This window comes from Oncorhynchus mykiss, chromosome 9, assembly GCF_013265735.2.
Source record: "Oncorhynchus mykiss isolate Arlee chromosome 9, USDA_OmykA_1.1, whole genome shotgun sequence".
NCBI lineage: Eukaryota > Metazoa > Chordata > Actinopteri > Salmoniformes > Salmonidae > Oncorhynchus > Oncorhynchus mykiss.
In genome coordinates this window covers 2,077,947-2,102,956 of record NC_048573.1, presented here as the reverse complement: position 1 = coordinate 2,102,956, position 25,010 = coordinate 2,077,947, and the positions used below count along the sequence as shown (strand labels likewise).

Genomic DNA, 25,010 nt, shown 5'->3' with positions numbered 1-25,010 from the left:
ATCCCTCCCGTTACCCAGTCTGTTAGACTTTTCCCCTTTGTCACCCAATATCCCATATCCTTCCACTGCCCAGAGGGTTCTTTAGTTAGGGCCACTTTGTCACCCAATATCCCATATCCTTTCACTGCCCAGAGGGTTCTTTAGCTAGGGCCACTTTGTCGCCCAATATCCCATATCCTTCCACTGCCCAGAGGGTTCTTTAGCTAGGGCCACTTTGTCACCCAATATCCCATATCCTTCCACTGCCCAGAGGGTTCTTTAGCTAGGGCCACTTTGTCACCCAATATCCCATATCCTTCCACTGCCCAGAGGGTTCTTTAGTTAGGGCCACTTTGTCACCCAATATCCCATATCCTTCCACTGCCCAGAGGGTTCTTTAGCTAGGGCCACTTTGTCACCCAATATCCCATATCCTTCCACTGCCCAAGGGTTCTTTAGCTAGGGCCACTTTGTCGCCCAATATCCCATATCCTTCCACTGCCCAGAGGGTTCTTTAGCTAGGGCCACTTTGTCACCCAATATCCCATATCCTTCCACTGCCCAGAAGGTTCTTTAGCTAGGGCCACTTTGTCACCCAATATCCCATATCCTTCCACTGCCCAGAGGGTTCTTTAGCTAGGGCCACTGTCACCTAATATCCCATATCCTTCCACTGCCCAGAGGGTTCTTTAGCTAGGGCCACTTTGTCGCCCAATATCCCATATCCTTCCACTGCCCAGAGGGTTCTTTAGCTAGGGCCACATGGGGGCTCCATTTTTCTCTGTACAGGGCCTGGATATGAGTACTGGGACCGTCGCCTCCCCCTCAGTCTGTAGGTGTTATGGTAATATTCAAGAGTTTCATGACGTCTCTCCCCAATAGATTCACAGGACACAACTTTGATATGAGTACTGGGACCGTCGCCTCCCCCTCAGTCTGTAGGTGTTATGGTAATATTCAAGAGTTTCATGACGTCTCTCCCCAATAGATTCACAGGACACAACTTTGATATGAGTACTGGGACCGTCGCCTCCCCCTCAGTCTGTAGGTGTTATGGTAATATTCAAGAGTTTCATGACGTCTCTCCCCAATAGATTCACAGGACACAACTTTGATATGAGTACTGGGACCGTCGCCTCCCCCTCAGTCTGTAGGTGTTATGGTAATATTCAAGAGTTTCATGACGTCTCTCCCCAATAGATTCACAGGACACAACTTTGATATGAGTACTGGGACCGTCGTCTCCCCCTCAGTCATTTCATGTCTGAGAGTGATGGGAGTCGAGTCTCTACACAATGGTGGCCAGATGCAGAACGAACAATTATCTTATCCCCTGAGGGATGAATCCCTTGTGGTGCATCCTCACTGCATATGGCTGTCCTGCATGCCCCCGTATCACACAGAAATGTAATTCTCTTTCCCATAACTGCAAGTGTCATGAAAGGTTTCTCTTCCTGAGCAAGTGCAAGGTCTACTGTTGCCAATTCAAATACCTCAGTCTCTGCGTCAATCTCGTCTAGATTGTTAAGGTCTGAAGTGCCATTACTACAGTCGCCGTCCTTTTCGTCGTACCAGTCCACTACTTCTTTCCTGACTATTTTAGCAGTATCAGTTTCTAGTCAGGATTTGTCCTCGTCGCTGTCTGAGTCAGGTTTTGGGCGTCTCTCTCCCTTTTCCTTTTTGCCCCCCTGTCTCTGTGGTTTTTGTTTACAATAGCGGCTCTGATGTCCTTTTTTTTTTTTACAATATCCACATGGAGCCTCGCATTCCCTGGCGAAATGTCCGTTTTGATTACAATTATAACATTTTAGCTCCCCTTTCCCCCCTTTACCTGACCTTCCCTTTCTATCTGCCCCCGTCCTGCTCTCTCTGTTCTTACCTCCCGTCCTGCTCTCTCTGTTCTTACCTCCCGTCCTGCTCTCTCTGTTCTTACCTCCCGTCCTGCTCTCTCTGTTCTTACCTCCCGTCCTGCTCTCTCTGTTCTTACCTCCCGTCCTGCTCTCTCTGTTCTTACCTCCCGTCCTGCTCTCTCTGTTCTTACCTCCCGTCCTGCTCTCTCTGTTCTTACCTCCCGTCCTGCTCTCTCTGTTCTTACCTCCCGTCCTGCTCTCTCTGTTCTTACCTCCCGTCCTGCTCTCTCTGTTCTTACCTCCCGTCCTGCTCTCTCTGTTCTTACCTCCCGTCCTGCTCTCTCTGTTCTTAAGTAACTAAGTTATTTTAACCTCTGTGTCAGTTGCCAACCCCCACCCCACTAAGTTATTTTAACCTCTGTGTCAGTTGCCAACCCCCACCCCACTAAGTTATTTTAACCTCTGTGTCAGTTACCAACCCCCACCCCACTAAGTTATTTTTCACCTCCCTACTGTTTTCAACGCGCATTCCAGTTAATAAGGCTATTTTTAGTTGCTGATGATAAGGGGTATTTTGATCCCCCCCCCCCCCCCCCCCCCCCCAGAGCTGGTTCTGGAGTACCACTGTTGGCATTAAATACATATTTTAAACGTTCTAGGTACTGACTGACTGTCTCATTTTCTCCCTGTCTACATTCAGTTACCTTAGAGAAGTCGGCGTGTCGGTGGTAATGTTCAGTTAGGTTAGCGCAGAGTTCTGTAATTTTTGCTCTAAATGGCTCCCCAAGTCCCGCGCTCCACTGTATAATGTACCCATTATTCCCCGTTGGCACCCATGTCCCGGGCTCCACTGTATAATGTACCCATTATTCCCCGTTGGCACCCAGGTCCCGGGCTCCACTGTATAATGTCCCCATTATTCCCCGTTGGCACCCAGGTCCCGGGGTCCACTGTATAATGTCCCCATTATTCCCCGTTGGCACCCAGGTCCCGGGCTCCACTGTATAATGTCCCCATTATTCCCCGTTGGCTCCCAGGTCCCGGGCTCCACTGTATAATGTCCCCATCATTCCCCGTTGGCACCCAGGTCCCGGGGTCCACTGTATAATGTCCCCATTATTCCCCGTTGGCACCCAGGTCCCAGGCTCCACTGTATAATGTCCCCATTATTCCCCGTTGGCACCCAGGTCCCGGGCTCCACTGTATAATGTACCCATTATTCCCCGTTGGCACCCAGGTCCCGGGCTCCACTGTATAATGTCCCCATTATTCCCCGTTGGCACCCAGGTCCCGGGCTCCACTGTATAATGTCCCCATTATTCCCCGTTGGCACCCAGGTCCCGGGCTCCACTGTATAATGTCCCCATTATTCCCCGTTGGCACCCAGGTCCCGGGCTCCACTGTATAATGTCCCCATCATTCCCCGTTGGCACCCAGGCTCCGCGCACAGCAAACCAATCCTTTCCCACTATGGTTCTAACTGCTCTTTCCCCCTCCCCTGTGTTTAGGCTGAAACTGGACACTAGTCCGTTTAGATCTCTCTCAAACCCTGCCATTCCTGTTTTAGGGTGTGGGATTCCTTCTACTGCCTGTTCTATGTCCCTCTGTGTCCAGGGTCGTTAGACCCGAACAGTGGGTTCGTTGCCCTCCATCCCAGCCACATTCCTTATGCATCTGTTTTATAAGAACTTCTAACTTTTCAACATCTAGATGCCCATCAAAACCATACCTTTTTTCCCATTTTAAACAGAAATCAATATTCCTTCTGTCTTTCTGCTCCATATAACGGTAATCTCCCGTCCATTCCGGGACCTCCTTGGAGGATTTACTACCCATGATTAATAAATCCTTACCGTTACTAGTAGCTATGGTATTTCATCACTTATCTATGCCTTTCTATATTTAATTTGACCTTCTATGTGCGTGTATTTCTATGAATCTGCCGTTACTTAGTTGCTTTTCTGTCTGACTATGTGTGTGTCTCTTTAATGATAATCAGTATGTATTTCTCCTTCCTGGAAACCTCATCTATAGATGACTTTTGATCAGACATTACATTTCACCCGTAGGATATTCTCCTTGGGACTTTCAACGTTAATATCTCATATCTCACTACTCTAGACTAAGTTTCCCGCTCCTCTTCTTTAGATATTAATTTCTTTCAGCATTGTACAGGTTAAATTTTTCTGTTTGCCTAGAATTACCCTGCCTTCTCACCAAGCCTAATTTATCCTCACCTGTTTTAATATATCTATCTGCTACTTTTCATAGTCAGACTACTTCCCATATACAGAGAGACTACTCAGGTTAAAACTTTATTTAGGTTTGTCTTTTGAATTCATGGCTATCCTATTTGTACAGAACGACCGTCCTATCACACAATACGTACTATATCTCTCCTTAATAACCTTCCGGCTTGCAAAACCAGGATGTATTAAGCTCTAGTTTATTTATGGTAGTGCACCTTACCACAGGTCAATTTCAGACCTGTTTCCTTCCTATCGATTTTGGTTAAAACACAAAGTAGAAACCCAGTGTATTTGTTCAGAATGTTCAAGCACCATTCAATTCAATCAAAAATATCCAAAATAATCCCTCCCAAATTCGAGAATAAAGGCTACTGACCTTGCTGCCGACTGGGAAGAGCACTGTTCGTTGGATCTAGTCACCGTCCCTGTCGGTCTGGGGTGTACATCGGCCTGGTCTTTTCCCTCAATTCAGAGGCCAGGTCTTAAATGACGGGACCAGACCCGCTTGTGCACGATTTTTTCGGCGGACCTCCAGATGGCAGGGACGGATATTTAGATCCCGGTTCGAAGGACCAATTGTTGCAGGAATTAAATTCCTCTATGTTTTAACACCCAATTAAAATTAAACACTCTTAACAAAGACCAGCTGAATACATATCTCTAACAGAGGAAGGAATGATGAGGGAGGAAGACCAGCTGAATGCATGATCTATAACAGAGGAAGGAATGATGAGGGAGGAAGACCAGCTGAATACATGATTAGGGAGGAAGACCAGCTGAATACATGATCTATAACAGAGGAAGGAATGATGAGGGAGGAAGACCAGCTGAATGCATGATCTATAACAGAGGAAGGAATGATGAGGGAGGAAGACCAGCTGAATGCATGATCTATAACAGAGGAAGGAATGATGAGGGAGGAAGACCAGCTGAATACATGATTAGGGAGGAAGACCAGCTGAATACATGATCTATAACAGAGGAAGGAATGATGAGGGAGGAAGACCAGCTGAATACATGATGAGGGAGGAAGACTAGCTGAATACATGATCTATAACAGAGGAAGGAATGATGAGGGAGGAAGACTAGCTGAATACATGATCTATAACAGAGGAAGGAATGATGAGGGAGGAAGACCAGCTGAATACATGATCTATAACAGAGGAAGGAATGATGAGGGAGGAAGACCAGCTGAATACATGATCTATAACAGAGGAAGGAATGATGAGGGAGGAAGACCAGCTGAATACATGATCTATAACAGAGGAAGGACTGATGAGGGAGGAAGACCAGCTGAATACATGATCTATAACAGAGGAAGGAATGATGAGGGAGGAAGACATGTTGATATTTTAGCAGCCAATCATTTAGCCAGATTTACCAATACAACCTCTGATCACATCTCCAGTATTCATGACTCACCAACAAAGAGTTGAACGGTGGTTTCCTTCATCAGTGTTGGAATGAGGCAGCTGTAGTTTCCAGCATCAGAGAGATTAACTCTGTTCAGCTTTAAGGAGACGTTGCCGTTCTTCAGTTCTTCATGAAACATTGATGTCCTTCCCTTGTAGGATGGAAACTGGTCCACATAGGAGTCTCGACTTTCATCGTAAAGATGGACGTTTTCTGCTTTTGCGTTCAATCTTGTCCAGTTCACTGTCATGTTCTTAGCACTGACATTGGGTTTCAGGAAACATGGTAGAATGATGTCATCACCAGCTAAGGCAACGACTCGGTCAGCCGGTCCAACAACCTGAACCTCAGACGACCCTGGAGAAAAACAAAGGACACAGTCAGAGATAACTGGACTTTGGCCATATGAATGAACAAAGCCACCAATCACACAGTTAAAGACAACTTCCTGTTGCTCCATGGATTCTGGCCCATTATGACATCATTCATTCCTATGTGAAGACTCAACAGCATTGAAGCTAAATGAAGGTGGTTAAGATGGCATCTCATGTGGGAGATTTATGTAGACAGTTTGAGCTACTCCAGGAAGTGACGTTGCAGGCTAGCTCAGTGCTGCCCCCTCTCATTAAGTAACTCAAGTTGAAGGCCAACAGGGGTACTGCAGGCTGCCATTAGACATAACATGCAGGCTAGCTCAGTGCTGCCCCCTCTCATTAAGGAACTCAAGTGGAAGGCCAACCGGGGTACTGCAGGCTGACATTAGACATAACATGCAGGCTAGCTCAGTGCTGCCCCCTCTCATTAAGTAACTCAAGTTGAAGGCCAACCGGGGTACTGCAGGCTTCCATGAGAAACTATACACTGAGTTAACAAAACATTATGAACACCTGCTCTTTCCATGACAGACGGACCAGGTGAATCCAGGCGAAAGATATGATCCCTTATTGTTGCAACCTCTGTTTAAAAACCCTTGGCCACTGTCTACCAATATGTTTTATCACAGGGGACAATGTTAGGACTCATCACTGTAGTCTGTACTTAATGTGGGATGGACCTCTCTGTCTGAAAGAAGAGAGATGCATTCTCTTATTTATTTACAAATCAATATGACAGAAACTCCCTCGATATGTAACTTCATTCATTAAGAAAATAATCATAAGTTACCAACCCCCCATTCTCAGGATAACAGATAAGATGTGCCGATGCCAGTTAGATGATTGATTGAGGACCTCTATGTAGTTGAATGTGATTGTTTTTATAACATTTATTTTTGTGTTTGTTTTATTATCCTGTATTATTCCTCATCCCAGACCCCTCATCCCAGACCCCTCATCCCAGACCCCTCATCCCAGACTCCTCATCCCAGACTCCTCATCCCAGACTCCTCATCCCAGACTCCTCATCCCAGACTCCTCATCCCAGACTCCTCATCCCAGACCCCTCATCCCAGACTCCTCATCCCAGACTCCTCATCCCAGACTCCTCATCCCAGACTCCTCATCCCAGACCCCTCATCCCAGACCCCTCATCCCAGACCCCTCATCCCAGACCCCTCATCCCAGACTCCTCATCCCAGACCCCTCATCCCAGACCCCTCATCCCAGACTCCTCATCCCAGACCCCTCATCCCAGACTCCTCATCCCAGACTCCTCATCCCAGACTCCTCATCCCAGACAGCACATTGTCCCAGACTCCTCATCCCAGACAGCACATTGTCCCAGACTCCTCATCCCAGACTCCTCATCCCAGACTCCTCATCCCAGACTCCTCATCCCAGACAGCACATTGTCCCAGACTCCTCATCCCAGACAGAACATTGTCCCAGACTCCTCATCCCAGACTCCTCATCCCAGACTCCTCATCCCAGACTCCTCATCCCAGACTCCTCACCCCAGACAGTACATTGTCCCAGACTCCTCATCCCAGACAGAACATTGTCCCAGACTCCTCATCCCAGACTCCTCATCCCAGACTCCTCATCCCAGACCCCTCATCCCAGACCCCTCATCCCAGACTCCTCATCCCAGACTCCTCATCCCAGACTCCTCATCCCAGACAGTACATTGTCCCAGACTCCTCATCCCAGACAGAACTTTGGCCCAGACTCCTCATCCCAGACTCCTCATCCCAGACTCCTCATCCCAGACCCCTCATCCCAGACTCCTCATCCCAGACCCCTCATCCCAGACTCCTCATCCCAGACCCCTCATCCCAGACTCCTCATCCCAGACCCCTCATCCCAGACTCCTCATCCCAGACTCCTCATCCCAGACTCCTCATCCCAGACTCCTCATCCCAGACTCCTCATCCCAGACCCCTCATCCCAGACTCCTCATCCCAGACTCCTCATCCCAGACTCCTCATCCTAGACCCCTCATCCCAGACACCTTATCCCAGACCCCTCATCCCAGACAGTACATTGTCCCAGACTCCTCATCCCAGACTCCTCATCCCAGACACCTTATCCCAGACCCCTCATCCCAGACAGTACATTGTCCCAGACTCCTCATCCCAGACTCCTCATCCCAGACCCCTCATCCCAGACCCCTCATCCCAGACTCCTCATCCCAGACAGTACATTGTCCCAGACTCCTCATCCCAGACAGTACATTGTCCCAGACTCCTCATCCCAGACTCCTCATCCCAGACTCCTCATCCCAGACTCCTCATCCCAGACCCCACATTGTCCCAGACACCTCATCCCAGACTCCTCATCCCAGACTCCTCATCCCAGACCCCTCATACCAGACAGTACATTGTCCCAGACTCCTCATCCCAGACACCTTATCCCAGACCCCTCATACCAGACAGTACATTGTCCCAGACTCCTCATCCCAGACAGCACATTGTCCCAGACAACTCATCCCAGACAGTACATTGTCCCAGACCCCTCATCCCAGACACCTCATCACACCTCATCCCAGACCCCTCATACCAGACAGCACATTGTCCCAGACTCCTCATCCCAGACAGCACATTGTCCAAGACCCCTCATCCCAGACAGCACATTGTCCCACACCTCTCCTCCCAGACAGCACATTGTCCCACACCTCTCCTCCCAGACAGCAATTGCCTCAGACACCTCATCCCAGACAGCAATTGCCTCAGACACCTCATCCCAGACAGTACATTGTCCCAGACAGTACATTGTCTCAGACCCCTCATCCCAGACAGTACATTGTCTCAGACCCCTCATCCCAGACAGCACATTGTCCCAGACCCAGAAAGAGCCAGTTAGTGTGCTGTATCATCTCAGTGCTATGATGGGGTCTAAAACCAGACTGAAGCATTTCGTATACATTGTTGGTCTTCAGGAAGCAACAGCTTTTTCTAAAAGTTTTGAGAGGAATGGAAGATTCGATATAGGCCGATAGTTTTTTATATTTACTGGGTCAAGGTTTGGCTTTTTCAAGAGAGGCTTTATTACTGCCACTTTTAGTGAGTTTGGTACACATCCGGTGGATAGAGAGCCGTTTATTATGTTCAACATAGGAGGGCCAAGCACAGGAAGCAGCTCTTTCAGTAGTTTAGTTGGAATAGGGTCCAGTATGCAGCTTGAAGGTTTAGAGGCCATGATTATTTTCATCATTGTGTCAAGAGATATAGTACTAAAACACTTGAAACACTCTCTTGATCCTAGGTCCTGGCAGAGTTGTGCAGACTCAGGACAACTGAGCTTTGAAGGAATACGCAGATTTAAAGAGGAGTCCGTCATTTGCTTTCTAATAATCATGATCTTTTCCTCAAAGAAGTTCATGAATTTATCACTGCTAATGTGAAAGCCATCCTCTCTTGGGGAATGCTGCTTTTTAGTTAGCTTTGCGACAGTATCAAAAAGGAATTTCGGATTGTTCTTATTTTCCTCAATTAAGTTAGAAAAATAGGATGATCGAGCAGCAGTAAGGGCTCTTCGGTACTGCACGGTACTGTCTTTCCAAGCTAGTCGGAAGACTTCCAGTTTGGTGTGGCGCCATTTCCGTTCCAATTTTCTGGAAGCTTGCTTCAGAGCTCGGGTATTTTCTGTGTACCAGGGAGCTACTTTCTTATGAGAAATGTTTTTAGTTTTTAGGGGTGCAACTGCATCTAGGGTATTGCGCAAGGTTAAATTGAGTTCCTCATTTAGGTGGTTAACTGATTTTTGTCCTCTGGTGTCCTTTAACTATTGAAATTAGAAAAATGTGATTTGTCACTATGTTGACGGTCCCTAACTGCTGTTGGTGGAGGAAGGAAAACTACAGGCGAATATCCAACCTGAATCGGTCTTTACTCCGGTAGAGACGTTAAAACCGGTGTAATGTGTTCTCTCCATCTTCGGTGTAAAACGTCTCCTCTTTCTAGTCATAAACATGGCGACACTTCCTTCAGCCCAACAATTTAACACCCTCTACTTTGTGCGCCACGTCAATACAGCTACGATTTTCGTAACAAGTTAGGAGAGCATTTTCGCTAACACTTTACCTAAACTTAACTAATTCTCCTAACCTACATCGTAAATTCTCCTAACATGCTACGAAAAAGTCACTGTTGTATCGAAGTATCGTGAAAACAGTGTTGTTCTCTCACGGACACCACCCTACAGCACCACCACCCTACAGCACCACCACCCTACAGCACCACCACCCTACAGCACCACCACCCTACAGCACCACCACCCTACAGCACCACCACCCTACAGCACCACCACCCTACAGCACCACCACCCTACAGCACCACATGTATAAAGACCTCTCTCTGTAGTCATTACCCTAATCTATAATGGTACTGATATGAAGACCTATCTCTATAGTCATTACCCTAATCTATAATGGTACTGATATGAAGACCTATCTCTGTAGTCATTACCCTAATCTATAATGGTACTGATATGAAGACCTATCTCTATAGGCATTACCCTAATCTATAATGGTACTGATATGAAGACCTATCTCTATAGTCATTACCCTAATCTATAATGGTACTGATATGAAGACCTATCTCTATAGTCATTACCCTAATCTATAATGGTACTGATATAAAGACCTATCTCTATAGTCATTACCCTAATCTATAATGGTACTGATATAAAGACCTATCTATAATGGTACTTATATAAAGACCTACCTCTATAGTCATTACCCTAATCTATAATGGTACTGATATAAGACCTATCTCTATAGTCATTACCCTAATCTATAATGGTACTGATATAAAGACCCATCTCTATAGTCATTACCCTAATCTATAATGGTACTGATATAAAGACCTATCTATAATGGTACTTATATAAAGACCTACCTCTATAGTCATTAACCTAATCTATAATGGTACTGATATAAGACCTATCTCTATAGTCATTACCCTAATCTATAATGGTACTGATATAAAGACCTATCTCTATAGTCATTACCCTAATCTATAATGGTACTGATATAAAGATGAATCCTCTACCTCTATAGTCATTACCCTAATCTATAATGGTACTGATATAAAGACCTATCTCTATAGTCATTACCCTAATCTATAATGGTACTGATATAAAGACCTACCTCTATAGTCATTACCCTAATCTATAATGGTACTGATATGAAGATGAATCCTCTACCTCTATAGTCATTACCATGATCTTAACACTCACTAAATTATAATTAACCTTACCATAACCCTTGTTCCCAAATCTAACCGTCATTATTTCAACCTGGTGAGTCAACTCTTCCTTAGATTCAGCCATATTTATGACCAAAGAGAAAACATTTTACCATCTGAATTATTTGTCTCTCTTCAAGGCAAATCGTAAAACGCGCCAAGGTAAAAATCTGTTTCAGGTTGGATTTTCGATGGATATTCGCGCTTTTAAACCACTTGAGCCACAGACTCCAAAATAAGTGTCATGCTGTTGGAAAAATTGCACACAACATTGCACAGGTCTTATTTTCACGATTTGGACATTCACTTTGCAAAGCTAATAAACATGTGGAAATGTGAGCAGCATTTTGTACTCATGGTTGAATTAGTTAGGGAGCGTAAAACAAATTACAAACTTTTTTTTTTTGACATTTTAATTTCAATAGCTCCTTGTTCATGTGACCTACTGACCTCAAACAATGTGCCCTTAGTGGGCGCCTGATGGAGGCCTCCTTGTGCACCTGGTGACCCGCCCGCTTTTATCCGCTCAGAGACTAAGTCCCCAACCCTCCACAGCCTGAGTGCTGCCCCCAACCCCTGAGTCACGCCCGGTGGCATCAGAGGCTTTTCTGTTTTACAGACTGCTAACCTTTAGCGGACTTTAACTGGTTTTTACACCCAATCAACATCAAGTGCACAATATTTATAGGCTTGAGAACCAAAAATCGTAGTATCAACCGGGTGTCGGAACAACAACAGAAAATAATAACCCCTTTCTTTTTTTACCCCTTTTTTTTCTCCCCAATTTCATTTGTCCCATTGGACAAAATCCTAACATGGACGACACTGGCCCAATTGTGCACCGCCCAATGAGCCTCGCGGTCACGGCCGGCTGCGACAGAGCCTGGGCTCGAACCCAGAATCTCTGGTGGCACAGCTAGCACTGCGATGCAGATTTTCATCTCACACGATTTTACACACTTTTGACATACTTTGAAATTTCAATAGCTCCTTGGTCATGTGACCTACTGACTTCAAACAAGGGCAAGCAAATGATTGAAAGGAGTGATTATGGGCCTCCTGGGTGGCAATATAGGGTGTGCAATATAGAAGGGTAGTCAGTAGACATTCTGAACCTTGTTTGAGGTCAGTAGGTCACATTATCAAGGTGCTATTGAATTTAAAAACATTGAAAAACATTGAAAATGTGAAATTGTGTGAGATGAAAATGGACAAACTAAAGGGTGTGCAATGTGTAGGCCCACTGAGTGGACATTCTGAACCTTGTTTGAAGTCAGTAGGTCACAAACAAGGAACTATTGAAATTCAAAAATGTAAATAACTTAAATGTGCGATATGTAAATCGACAAAAAGTGTTTACATTGTGTGTCTATGCCATCGCGTTAGCTAGAACCAGGTTTGACATTTTTAGGAGTATTGGAAGCTATTGAAATTAGAAAAATGTGATTTGTCACTATGTTGACGGTCCCTAACTGCTGTTGGTGGAGGAAGGAAAACTACAGGCGAATATCCAAACTGAATCCGTCTTTACTTCTGTTGGCAACCGGTAGAGACGTTAAAACCGGTGTAATGTGTTCTCTCCATCTTCGGTGTAAAACGTCTCCTCTTTTTAGTCATAAACATGGCTACACTTCCTTCAGTATAACAATTTAACACCCTCTACTTCATGAGCCACTTCGATATAAAGTTACGATTTTCGTAACGAACACTTTACCTAAACTTAACTAATTCTCCTAACCTACATCGTAAATTCGCCTAACCTGCACGAAAAAGTCACTGTTGTATCGAAGTATCGTGAAAAGTGTTTCTACCCTACAGCACCACCACCACACCCAAACTGTCCCGTCTGATCAGACGAAAAGACATCTACAATTCCTGCACTCGGTTTTGATCTTGCACTTGAATTCTCCCCGTTTCTTTCTTGTTAATATTATGTTCAGATAATAAAATAGCCTACAGGCTAAATAATGAAGGAATAATGTTGTGTCCTACCTGTCGTTATCAATGAAACACTGATGAACAGAATCCCAAAACACCAGACCGCCGAGGTCGGAAAGGTCTTCATTTCACTAACAAAACCAGTCTGACTCCAAGGTAAAGCTCTTTGTAACTGGTCAATAAAACTATTAGGAGTTTAGAAAAATAAACCAAAACAGTTGATAGACTAATTTGGCAACGAACATAATGTAACACTGCGTCTGTTCCAGAAATAACGGAGGAAAAGGGTGGTGGAGTTTCACACTTTACTTTCACATGAAGTACTTCTAGTTGAATATCATCTCGCGATATCTAGCTCCATCTAGTGTTCTGATATGGACATTAACTTCATGTCATCTCGCGATATCCATCTCCGTCTTCTGTTCAGATTTTTTTTTTAATGTAACCTTTATTTCAACTAGGCAAGTCAGTTAATAACAATTAAGATGACCTACACCAGCCAAACCCGGACGACGCCAATTGTAGGCAGCCCTATGGGACTCCCAATCACGGCAGGCTGTGATACCCTGGTTTGATTCCAGGCTGTGTCTGTAGTGACGCCTCAAGCACTGCCTTAGACCGCTGCGCCTCTCGGGACATATTGGAACATCATATTGGAACAATAGTGACTAATAGGGAGCCCTGATACGGACATTAACTTTGTCAAATGTCCTAAAAACAGATATGTGCACAAATAGGAATGGTGAAATAAATGTGACAACAAGTAGGCTGTAGAGCATATTTAAATTAGTAACAACTTACGATGTGAAATTTTCCCATGAACGTTGATCATTAAAATGTGACTTTCCCTGTCAGTTGTAGTCTAGCTGGTGTGAGCAATATGGCAGAAAATACACAAATTTTTATCAGAGATGTTGTCATGTTGTGTTGCTACCATGCTGTGTTGTAATGTGATGCTGCCTTGCTATGTTGTTGTCTTAGGTCTATCTTTATGTAGTGTTGTCATCCCTTAACCAACAGGTGTAGACCTCACAGGGAAATGCTGACTGACCAGCCCTTAACCAACAGGTGTAGACCTCACAGGGAAATGCTGACTGACCAGCCCTTAACCAACAGGTGTAGACCTCACAGTGAAACGCTGACTGACCAGCCCTTAACCAACAGGTGTAGACCTCACAGTGAAACGCTGACTGACCAGCCCTTAACCAACAGGTGTAGACCTCACAGTGAAATGCTGACTGACCAGCCCTTAACCAACAGGTGGAGACCTCACAGTGAAATGCTGATTGACCAGCCCTTAACCAACAGGTGGAGACCTCACTGCATTTAAATAAATTACTAAAAATAATAAGAAATAAAAGACTATATACAGGGTATTACGGTACAAAGTCAATGTGGAGGCTATATACAGGTTATTACGGTACAGAGTCAATGTGGAGGCTATATACAGGGTATTACGGTACAAAGTCAATGTGGAGGCTATATACAGGGTATTACGGTACACAGTCAATGTGGAGGCTATATACAGGGTATTACGGTACAGAGTCAATGTGGAGGCTATATACAGGGTATTACGGTACAAAGTCAATGTGGAGGCTATATACAGGGTATTACGGTACAGAGTCAATGTGGAGGCTATATACAGGGGGTACCGGTACAGAGTCAATGTGGAGACTATATACAGGGTATTACGGTACAGAGTCAATGTGGAGGCTATATATAGGTTATTACGGTACAGAGTCAATGTGGAGGCTATATACAGGGGGTACCAGTACAGAGTCAATGTGGAGGCTATATACAGGTTATTACGGTACAAAGTCAATGTGGAGGCTATATACAGGGGGTACCAGTACAGAGTCAATGTGGAGGCTATATACAGGTTATTACGGTACAAAGTCAATGTGGAGGCTATATACAGGTTATTACGGTACAGAGTCAATGTGGAGGCTATATACAGGTTATTACGGTACAGAGTCAATGTGGAGGCTATATACAGGGGGTACCGGTACAGAGTCAATGTGGAGGCTATATACAGGTTATTACGGTACAGAGTCAATGTGGAGGCTATATACAGGGGGTACCAGTACAGAGACAATGTGGAGGCTATATACAGGTTATTACGGTACAGTCAATGTGGAGGCTATATACAGGGGGTACCGGTACAGAGTCAATGTGGAGGCTATATACAGGGTGTTACGGTACAAAGTCAATGTGGAGGCTATATACAGGGGATACAGGTACAGAGTCAATGTGGAGGCTATATACAGGGTGTTACGGTACAAAGTCAATGTGGAGGCTATATACAGGTTATTACGGTACAGAGTCAATGTGGAGGCTATATACAGGTTATTACGGTACAGAGTCAATGTGGAGGCTATATACAGGGGTAGTATGGTACAGAGTTAGTGTGAAGGCTATATACAGGGTATTACGGTACAGAGTCAATGTGGAGGCTATATACAGGGTATTACGGTACAGAGTCAATGTGGAGGCTACATACATGGGGTACCTGTACAGAGTCAATGTGGAGGCTATATACAGGGGGTACCGGTACAGAGTCAATGTGGAGGCTATATACAGGGGGTACCGGTACAGAGTCAATGTGGAGGCTATATACAGGGGGTACCTGTACAGAGTCAATGTGGAGGCTATATACATGGGGTACCTGTACAGAGTCAATGTGGAGGCTATATACAGGGTATTACGGTACAGAGTCAATGTGGAGGCTATATACAGGGGGTACCGGTACAGAGTCAATGTGGAGACTATTTACAGGGGGTACCGGTACAGAGTCAATGTGGAGACTATATACAGGGGGTACCGGTACAGAGTCAATGTGGAGGCTATATACAGGGGGTACTGGTACAGAGTCAATGTGGAGGCTATATACAGGGGGTACTGGTACAGAGTCAATGTGGAGACTATATACAGGGGGTACCGGTACAGAGTCAATGTGGAGACTATATACAGGGGGTACCGGTACAGAGTCAATGTGGAGACTATATACAGGGGGTACCGGTACAGAGTCAATGTGGAGGCTATATACAGGGGGTACCGGTACAGAGTCAATGTGGAGGCTATATACAGGGGGTACCGGTACAGAGTCAATGTGGAGACTATATACAGGGGGTACCGGTACAGAGTCAATGTGGAGACTATATACAGGGGGTACCGGTACAGAGTCAATGTGGAGGCTATATACAGGGGGTACCGGTACAGAGTCAATGTGGAGGCTATATACAGGGGGTACCGGTACAGAGTCAATGTGGAGGCTATATACAGGGGGTACCGGTACAGAGTCAATTTGGAGACTATATACAGGGGGTACCGGTACAGAGTCAATGTGGAGGCTATATACAGGGGGTACCGGTACAGAGTCAATGTGGAGGCTATATACAGGGGGTACCGGTACAGAGTCAATTTGGAGACTGGATTCCTGTTGGAACGTTCCTCAAATTATACCCACCCCTCAACATGATGCTGGAGAGATATTTACGTTCCTAAATTATACCCACCCCTCAACATGATGCTGGAGAGATATTTACGTTCCTAAATTATACCCACCCCTCAACATGATGCTGGAGAGATATTTACGTTCCTCAAATTATACCCACCCCTCAACATGATGCTGGAGAGATATTTACGTTCCTAAATTATACCCACCCCTCAACATGATGCTGGAGAGATATTTACGTTCCTCAAATTATACCCACCCCTCAACATGATGCTGGAGAGATATTTACGTTCCTCAAATTATACCCATCCATCAACATGATGCTGGAGAGATATTTACGTTCCTCAAATTATACCCACCCCTCAACATGATGCTGGAGAGATATTTACGTTCCTCAAATTATACCCACCCCTCAACATGATGCTGGAGAGATATTTACGTTCCTCAAATTATACCCATCCATCAACATGATGCTGGAGAGATATTTACGTTCCTCAAATTATACCCACCCCTCAACATGATGCTGGAGAGATATTTACGTTCCTCAAATTATACCCACCCCTCAACATGATGCTGGAGAGATATTTACCTTCCTCAAATTATACCCACCCCTCAACATGATGCTGGAGAGATATTTACGTTCCTCAAATTATACCCACCCCTCAAAATGATGCTGGAGAGATTTTGCGTACAACACTGTTCTTGCAGAAGGAATTGTCTGGCAGCAGGAACACACAATTCATGTGTACGGATGTGATCTGCACATTCTGGCCACACCTGACCAAAGTTGCCCTTCATTGTCCAGAGCTCACCACTCTTCTAGACATGAAGCCACTGCTTTCCGTCATGCATGCGAAGGCACATCGTTTGAAATGCCAGGTAAGTTGTTCTTTATTAAACTGGTCAAAGAGAATTTCCAGCTTCAGTTCTTTACCAGGCTTCCCATTTAGATGTTTGTTATTCACAGAATTACAATATTAAGTCTGTTTTTTAATGTAAATTAAGATTAAGTGGGGAGGACGGGATCAGGAAGGAGCTGGCACAACTCTGGGGGAGGAAGTGGAACAGCTTCTTGTCGAGGGCTGCAATCTGTTCCAAGCAAATGTCCAAAGGAGGAAAACAATTTGTTTGTTCTATTCAGCTGTTTATACTTATCTGGAATAAGGAGTTCTATTCAGCTATGTTCATACTTATCTGGAATAAGGAGTTATATTCAGCTATGTTAGTACTTATCTGGAATAAGGAGTTCTATTCAGCTATGTTAGTACTTATCTGGAATAAGGAGTTCTATTTGGCTGTTCTAGCATCCAGGCCGTAGGGGGGGATCAGACATGTTAACCATCCAAGCCGTAGGGGGGGAACAGACATGTTAACCATCCAAGCCGTAGGGGGGGAACAGAGTTTTGTCCAGAAGATATTTGAAGGTGTATTGTGAGGATCAATACATTTATTTTATAAGTATTATATCTATGCATTTAATTTATTTTAAAACAATTAATTATTCTGTTTTTGTTTTTGTCATAAAACTCAGACAACAGCAAAAATCAAGGAGGAGACCCAGACTCTCGAAAAGTTTAAGAGTGATTTGGGTGAAGGAGATGAGACTCTGTACAACTGGACAACGGAAGTTCAGCAATGGGCTAATACAGGTAAATGAATACATAAAATAAATAATCCTGAATGTAACTCTCCTGGACTGTCACCTTGACGCAGTGGAGAGGCTTGGGTAGTCTAATGACCCTGAGCTCTAACCCTTAGAGGGCGTACTCCAATGACCCTGAGAGGGTGTACTCCAATGACCCTGAGCGCTAACCCTTAGAGGGTGTACTCCAATGACCCTGAGAGGGTGTACTCCAATGACCCTGAGCGCTACCCCTTAGAGGGTGTACTCCAATGACCCCTGGGGAGCTGCACGGTCTCGGGAGCTGTATGGCCTTGGGAGCTGAGTGTCCTTGGGAGCTGAGTGTCCTTGGGAGCTGAGTGGCCTCGGGAGCTGAGTGGCCTCGGGAGCTGAGTGGCCTCGGGAGCTGAGTGGCCTCGGGAGCTGAGTGGCCTCGGGAGCTGAGTGGCCTCGGGAGCTGCACGGCCTCGGGAGCTGAGCGGCCTCGGGAGCTGCGCGGCCTCGGGAGCTGCACGGACAAAGTAAGTAGTATGTTTGTGTGTCACAATAACTATGTTTCTGTTTTGTTATCTGTGTTTGTTCAGTTGCTCAAACACAGACCGCACTGCCATTAAAGTTACAAATCCACATTGCATTATTATGAATTTACAGCTGACCTACTCACAAAGACAATACCCTTTGACCGGGTGATGCTCCTGAGACGGCTGAAGGAGGAAGAGTTAATTGTCCTAAAGGAAGTCCAGTAGCACTGGGAAAGCCTAAAGAGGGAATCGGAGAATGTGCAAGACCTTGCTTCACATGTGACACTTAACCTAAGCAGGCAAAGTAGGGAACGTTCATTGATATGTACATTTTATGTTGGCACCCTGTAATTGATATTGTATTTAAGGAATACTTCATTGTATTTACCCGACACATTACGATTGTTGGTGTTAGGCTGACAATTTAATCAGTCGGAAGCTGGGAGCAGAGGTCTCTTCTCCATGCTTCAGAGGAGAGTCAGCAGCCTCAGAAGACACCAGGACTCTGTCAAACTGATATACAGCAAAGCTATGGGCCAAGACACCTCCCTCCTAGAAGATAACTTCATAGATGACCTCCTGAAAGAGGACCTAGATGACAGCATCCACTACAGCTCTGATGACGAGGAATCTGTCCCAGACTGACGGTGTTCGTTTGGGTGGGTGCAGTTTGCATTGGGTGGAAAGTGATTCCATTTGTTTTGTAGATGTGCTTTATCTACCTTCCTAAGGAAAAATAGTTTTAACATTTTATGGAAAATAAAGGTTTATGTTTCTTCCTTGTTGACAATGTGATCATGTGGTACAGATTTGAGAAGGGCGCTCGTCTGTTACTGCTTTTGCCCGATCACATGACCAGGTCACATGACCAGGTCCGATCCCTTTAAATGACCAATCTGCAGTTGATACATCCACTTATGGATGCTTGAAGAATATCATTTATAAATGCCTCATGAATATAGTTCAACTGCCGTACCCCATCAGATCCCAAAATAGATGTTTTTGTTCTACTCCAATGTTTGTAAACAAAGTAAATGTAAACATTCACTAGCATGTGTCCAACTCATTCCACGGTGAGCCGAGTGTCTGCGGGTTTCACTCCTCCCATGGAGCTACATCAGTACATTAGTCATGGGATTTAAAGTTAAGGTGACCAGATTTCTGAAATTAAAACCGGGGACATTTCCAGTTCGGAGTTCAATATATCATTAAAATATCCAATGTTATTATCTATTATATATAATATCAACATATCATTAAAATATCCAATGTTATTACCTATTATATATTATATCAATATATCATTAAAATATCCAATGTTATTATCTATTATATATTATATCATTAAAATATCCAATGTTATTATCTATTATATATTATATCAATATATCATTAAAATATCAATGTTATTATCTATTATATATAATATCAACATATCATTAAAATATCCAATGTTATTACCTATTATATATTATATCAATATATCATTAAAATATCCAATGTTATTATCTATTATATATTATATCATTAAAATATCCAATGTTATTATCTATTATATATTATATCATTAAAATATCAATGTTATTATCTATTATATATTATATCATTAAAATATCCAATGTTATAATCTATTATATATTATATCATTAAAATATCAATGTTATTATCTATTATATATTATATCATTATAATATCAATGTTATTATCTATTATATATTATATCATTAAAATATCCAATGTTATTATCTATTATATATTATATCATTAAAATATCAATGTTATTATCTATTATATATTATATCATTAAAATATCCAATGTTATTATCTATGAAATAAAGGGGGATAATTCCGGTTTCATGTATTTAGTCTAACAGACCCACTGTGACAGAGAGAACAACTATACTACAGAAACACTATAAACAAGACAGAACTGATCTGAACAGCCAATCAGTGGTCCTGCTAGTCTGGGTAGAACTGATCTGAACAGCCATTCAGTGGTCCTGGTAGTCTGGGTAGAACTGATCTGAACAGCCATTCAGTGGTCCTGGTAGTCTGGGTAGAACTGATCTGAACAGCCATTCAGTGGTCCTGCTAGTCTGGGTAGAACTGATCTGAACAGCCATTCAGTGGTCCTGCTAGTCTGGGTAGAACTGATCTGAACAGCCATTCAGTGGTCCTGCTAGTCTGGGTAGAACTGATCTGAACAGCCATTCAGTGGTCCTGGTAGTCTGGGTAGAACTGATCTGAACAGCCATTCAGTGGTCCTGCTAGTCTGGGTAGAACTGATCTGAACAGCCAATCAGTGGTCCTGCTAGTCTAGGTAGAACTGATCTGAACAGCCATTCAGTGGTCCTGCTAGTCTGGGTAGAACTGATCTGAACAGCCATTCAGTGGTCCTGGTAGTCTGGGTAGAACTGATCTGAACAGCCATTCAGTGGTCCTGCTAGTCTGGGTAGAACTGATCTGAACAGCCATTCAGTGGTCCTGCTAGTCTGGGTAGAACTGATCTGAACAGCCAATCAGTGGTCCTGCTAGTCTGGGTAGAACTGATCTGAACAGCCATTCAGTGGTCCTGCTAGTCTGGGTAGAACTGATCTGAACAGACAATCAGTGGTCCTGCTAGTCTGGGTAGAACTGATCTGAACAGCCATTCAGTGGTCCTGCTAGTCTGGGTAGAACTGATCTGAACAGCCAATCAGTGGTCCTGCTAGTCTGGGTAGAACTGATCTGAACAGCCATTCAGTGGTCCTGCTAGTCTGGGTAGAACTGATCTGAACAGCCAATCAGTGGTCCTGCTAGTCTGGGTAGAACTGATCTGAACAGCCATTCAGTGGTCCTGCTAGTCTGGGTAGAACTGATCTGAACAGCCATTCAGTGGTCCTGCTAGTCTGGGTAGAACTGATCTGAACAGCCATTCAGTGGTCCTGGTAGTCTGGGTAGAACTGATCTGAACAGCCATTCAGTGGTCCTGCTAGTCTGGGTAGAACTGATCTGAACAGCCAATCAGTGGTCCTGCTAGTCTGGGTAGAATAAGAGCAGAAGAGAACGTGAGAAACCTTTAAAAAACAGACAATAGTCTATGTGAAATACTTAACAACATAATAAAGAAATAAGACTGATGAGATTATGTAGTTACCACTTATACCAACCTAATCTGTATATTTCTCAGAAGAATGTATCTTCTTCAGGATTGCTCTGTTTTTGGCCAGCTTCTCCATGAAGTCCTGGCAGGGGAGATTGACAGTGAACCTATTTCTTGCTGCTGTCCATATATCATTCATTTGGGAGAACACTCTCTCGACTGGTGTATTACTTCCAGGTAAGCACATGAACAACAGACGCTAATCTAGCCAGGTTAGTGTGTGGTTCTCTTTGAAGTGGGTAACTCCATCTCTGACTAAGCGGTGTCTCCAATGTTTTCCATTGTTCAAGCGATCCCTCCCCCTTTAGGAACTCTTGCAGGCCAGTAACCTCGTCAAACAATGCATCCTCATTGATGGTCACATGGGGGCATTTTTCCTGCAGTGTGGCTGCTACCGTCTGGATCTCTTCACGCTGAGGTTGCCTTTTTAAAAGGAGACAAAGTACATGTTTTAGATTATCTGTGTGCTTTCCCAATGCCCGCAAGTAGTTCACAGCCGTAGTGAAGAATGATTGGGAGGTTTTGAGAAAGCTCTCTTTAGACATTGCACCATTTCCCTCTAGCTCTCTCAGAAGTCCAACAAACTAGCTCTCTCAGAAGTCCAACAAACTAGCTCTCTCAGAAGTCCAACAAACTAGCTCTCTCAGAAGTCCAACAAACTAGCTCTCTCAGAAGTCCAACAAACTCACAAAAGCTCTTCAGTCTTTCTAATATCTTTGTGAGCAGGTACTCAACATCAAGGGGAATCACATCCAAAGCTGTTCTGTTCTGTTATGAATGATGTGGGCAGGACAACCTAAGCCAATCACCTCCCGCTGCAGAGCATTTTTAACTTTGGTATGGACATTGACCCTCCCCAGCCTATTCAGTCCTCCAAAGTTGGTATGGACATTGACCCTCCCCAGCCTATTCAGTCCTCCAAGGTTGGTATGGACATTGACCCTCCCCAGCCTATTCAGTCCTCCAAGGTTGGTATGGACATTGACCCTCCCCAGCCTATTCAGTCCTCCAAGGTTGGTATGGACATTGACCCTCCCCAGCCTATTCAGTCCTCCAAGGTTGGTATGGACATTGACCCTCCCCAGCCTATTCAGTCCTCCAAGGTTGGTATGGACATTGACCCTCCCCAGCCTATTCAGTCCTCCAAGGTTGGTATGGACATTGACCCTCCCCAGCTTATTCAGTCCTCCAAGGTTGGTAAGACATTGACCCTCCCCAGCCTATTCAGTCCTCCAAGGTTGGTATGGACATTGACCCTCCCCAGCCTATTCAGTCCTCCAAGGTTGGTATGGACATTGACCCTCCCCAGCTTATTCAGTCCTCCAAGGTTGGTATGGACATTGACCCTCCCCAGCCTATTCAGTCCTCCAAGGTTGGTATGGACATTGACCCTCCCCAGCCTATTCAGTCCTCCAAGGTTGGTATGGACATTGACCCTCCCCAGCCTATTCAGTCCTCCAAGGTTGGTATGGACATTGACCCTCCCCAGCCTATTCAGTCCTCCAAGGTTGGTATGGACATTGACCCTCCCCAGCCTATTCAGTCCTCTAAGGTTGGTATGGACATTGACCCTCCCCAGCCTATTCAGTCCTCCAAGGTTGGTATGGACATTGACCCTCCCCAGCCTATTCAGTCCTCCAAGGTTGGTATGGACATTGACCCTCCCCAGCCTATTCAGTCCTCCAAGGTTGGTATGGACATTGACCCTCCCCAGCCTATTCAGTCCTCCAAGGTTGGTATGGACATTGACCCTCCCCAGCCTATTCAGTCCTCCAAGGTTGGTAAGGACATTGACCCTCCCCAGCCTATTCAGTCCTCCAAGGTTGGTATGGACATTGACCCTCCCCAGCCTATTCAGTCCTCCAAGGTTGGTATGGACATTGACCCTCCCCAGCCTATTCAGTCCTCCAAGGTTGGTATGGACATTGACCCTCCCCAGCCTATTCAGTCCTCCAAAGTTGGTATTTGTGTTATCGGCAGAGAATGCCACGACTTTGTTTCACTCTTCACTCTTTTTACTCCCTTAATTTGTCCTCCTCCATTCTTTATTAATAAATAGAACACTATTAGATAAAATACTTTGGTTAACAGATTCCCATTGCTTGTCTCATTTTGTATTTCATCTCAAAAACATTGTTTGGAATAATCAAATCTTAACCTTTCCTCCTCTGTCTCACTCTTCTTCCTATCCAGTCTTCCTCCTCTCCACTCTCTAGCAGAAAACATTATGCTAATGTTTTCCATGAAAATGTCTAAATATATTTTCACACTACTTATAATGCCAAACCATTACAATTGTAACATACAAATAAATATTCTCATAATTAATAGTGCATTAATTTAATATAATCTTATTTTCAAAATAGTCCGTCCACTGAATGTTTACATGTGAACGTGTTTTAACCTCGTTACCATGACAGCAGCTGGCTAACCGAGCTAGATAAGCTAATGTCAGCAAGCATAACCTATTTAAAACCATTTAACGCAGCAGACCATTTAACTATAAAATAAGTTGTGAAAGAACATCATTAGCTAGTATCTCAAACGAGTGTAACTTACCTGGCTTGAAAAGATGTTTGTGGTGATGTTATGGATTCACTTGACACTTCCGGCCGAGTTTTCCACAGCAGTTTCATCTAAAACTGGCGCGAGCAAGTAGTTAGTAGAAGAAGAAGAGTGAATGAAGCTGCTGTCGCGAGCGGCCCCCTCTGCTGGACAAAACAAGCACAACAAGATTGAGACGTCAACCGGTTGACTCTGATGCCCGGTCTTTCTTGCCACGTAAAATATTATTTCACTTTGCAGTTTTTAACGCACAATTAAAAACGGGGACATCTCCAGCCGGGGACAGGCCACGGAAAACTGGGACGTCTGGTCACCCTATTTTAAGTAAACGATTCCTTATGTATGAATGAGATGTACACATGCTGAACTAGTACTTTGAGTACTTTGACCCGTTACTTCTAGACTCTCAAGTAGTTTTCCAGAGGGCTACTTTACTTGTACAATAACTGACTCCCATCAGCTGCAGATGAAACCGATTAGTTGAAAAATGTTGCCTAGAATCTACAGGCACTCGCAATGAATCATCAAACGTATGGACACAGAATGATTGAAGTGATTATTGTATTTTATTATTCTGACCCAATTATGACCCATGACATCTTCTGGGAAGAATAATGCATAGTCCTTGTGTGTTAAGCTACAAACGTGGAAATGT

General features: G+C 44.3%; 2 protein-coding genes and 1 long non-coding RNA gene across 3 annotated transcripts in view; 1 reads left to right on the top strand and 2 right to left on the bottom strand.

Annotated features, from left to right (window-relative positions):
• The window catches only part of LOC118965953 (butyrophilin-like protein 10), a 35,009-nt gene extending 21,604 nt beyond the window's left edge, over positions 1-13,405 (bottom strand). Inside the window, exons 1-2 of the mRNA XM_036987035.1 lie at positions 13,107-13,405; positions 5,501-5,848 (exon numbers count right to left, since the gene is read on the bottom strand). Of these exons, the coding sequence (XP_036842930.1) occupies positions 5,501-5,848; positions 13,107-13,179 (421 nt within the window). The 5' untranslated portion in view covers positions 13,180-13,405. The remainder of the gene's footprint in view (positions 1-5,500; positions 5,849-13,106) is intronic.
• LOC110514165 (butyrophilin subfamily 1 member A1) overlaps positions 1-25,010 on the bottom strand; it is a 281,923-nt gene that overhangs the window by 3,873 nt on the left and 253,040 nt on the right. The gene's annotated exons all lie outside the window — the stretch shown is intronic.
• On the top strand, positions 18,543-19,695 carry LOC118965963. Its single transcript, XR_005053091.1, has 2 exons — positions 18,543-18,648; positions 18,779-19,695. It is a non-coding gene; the product is annotated as an uncharacterized LOC118965963 (long non-coding RNA).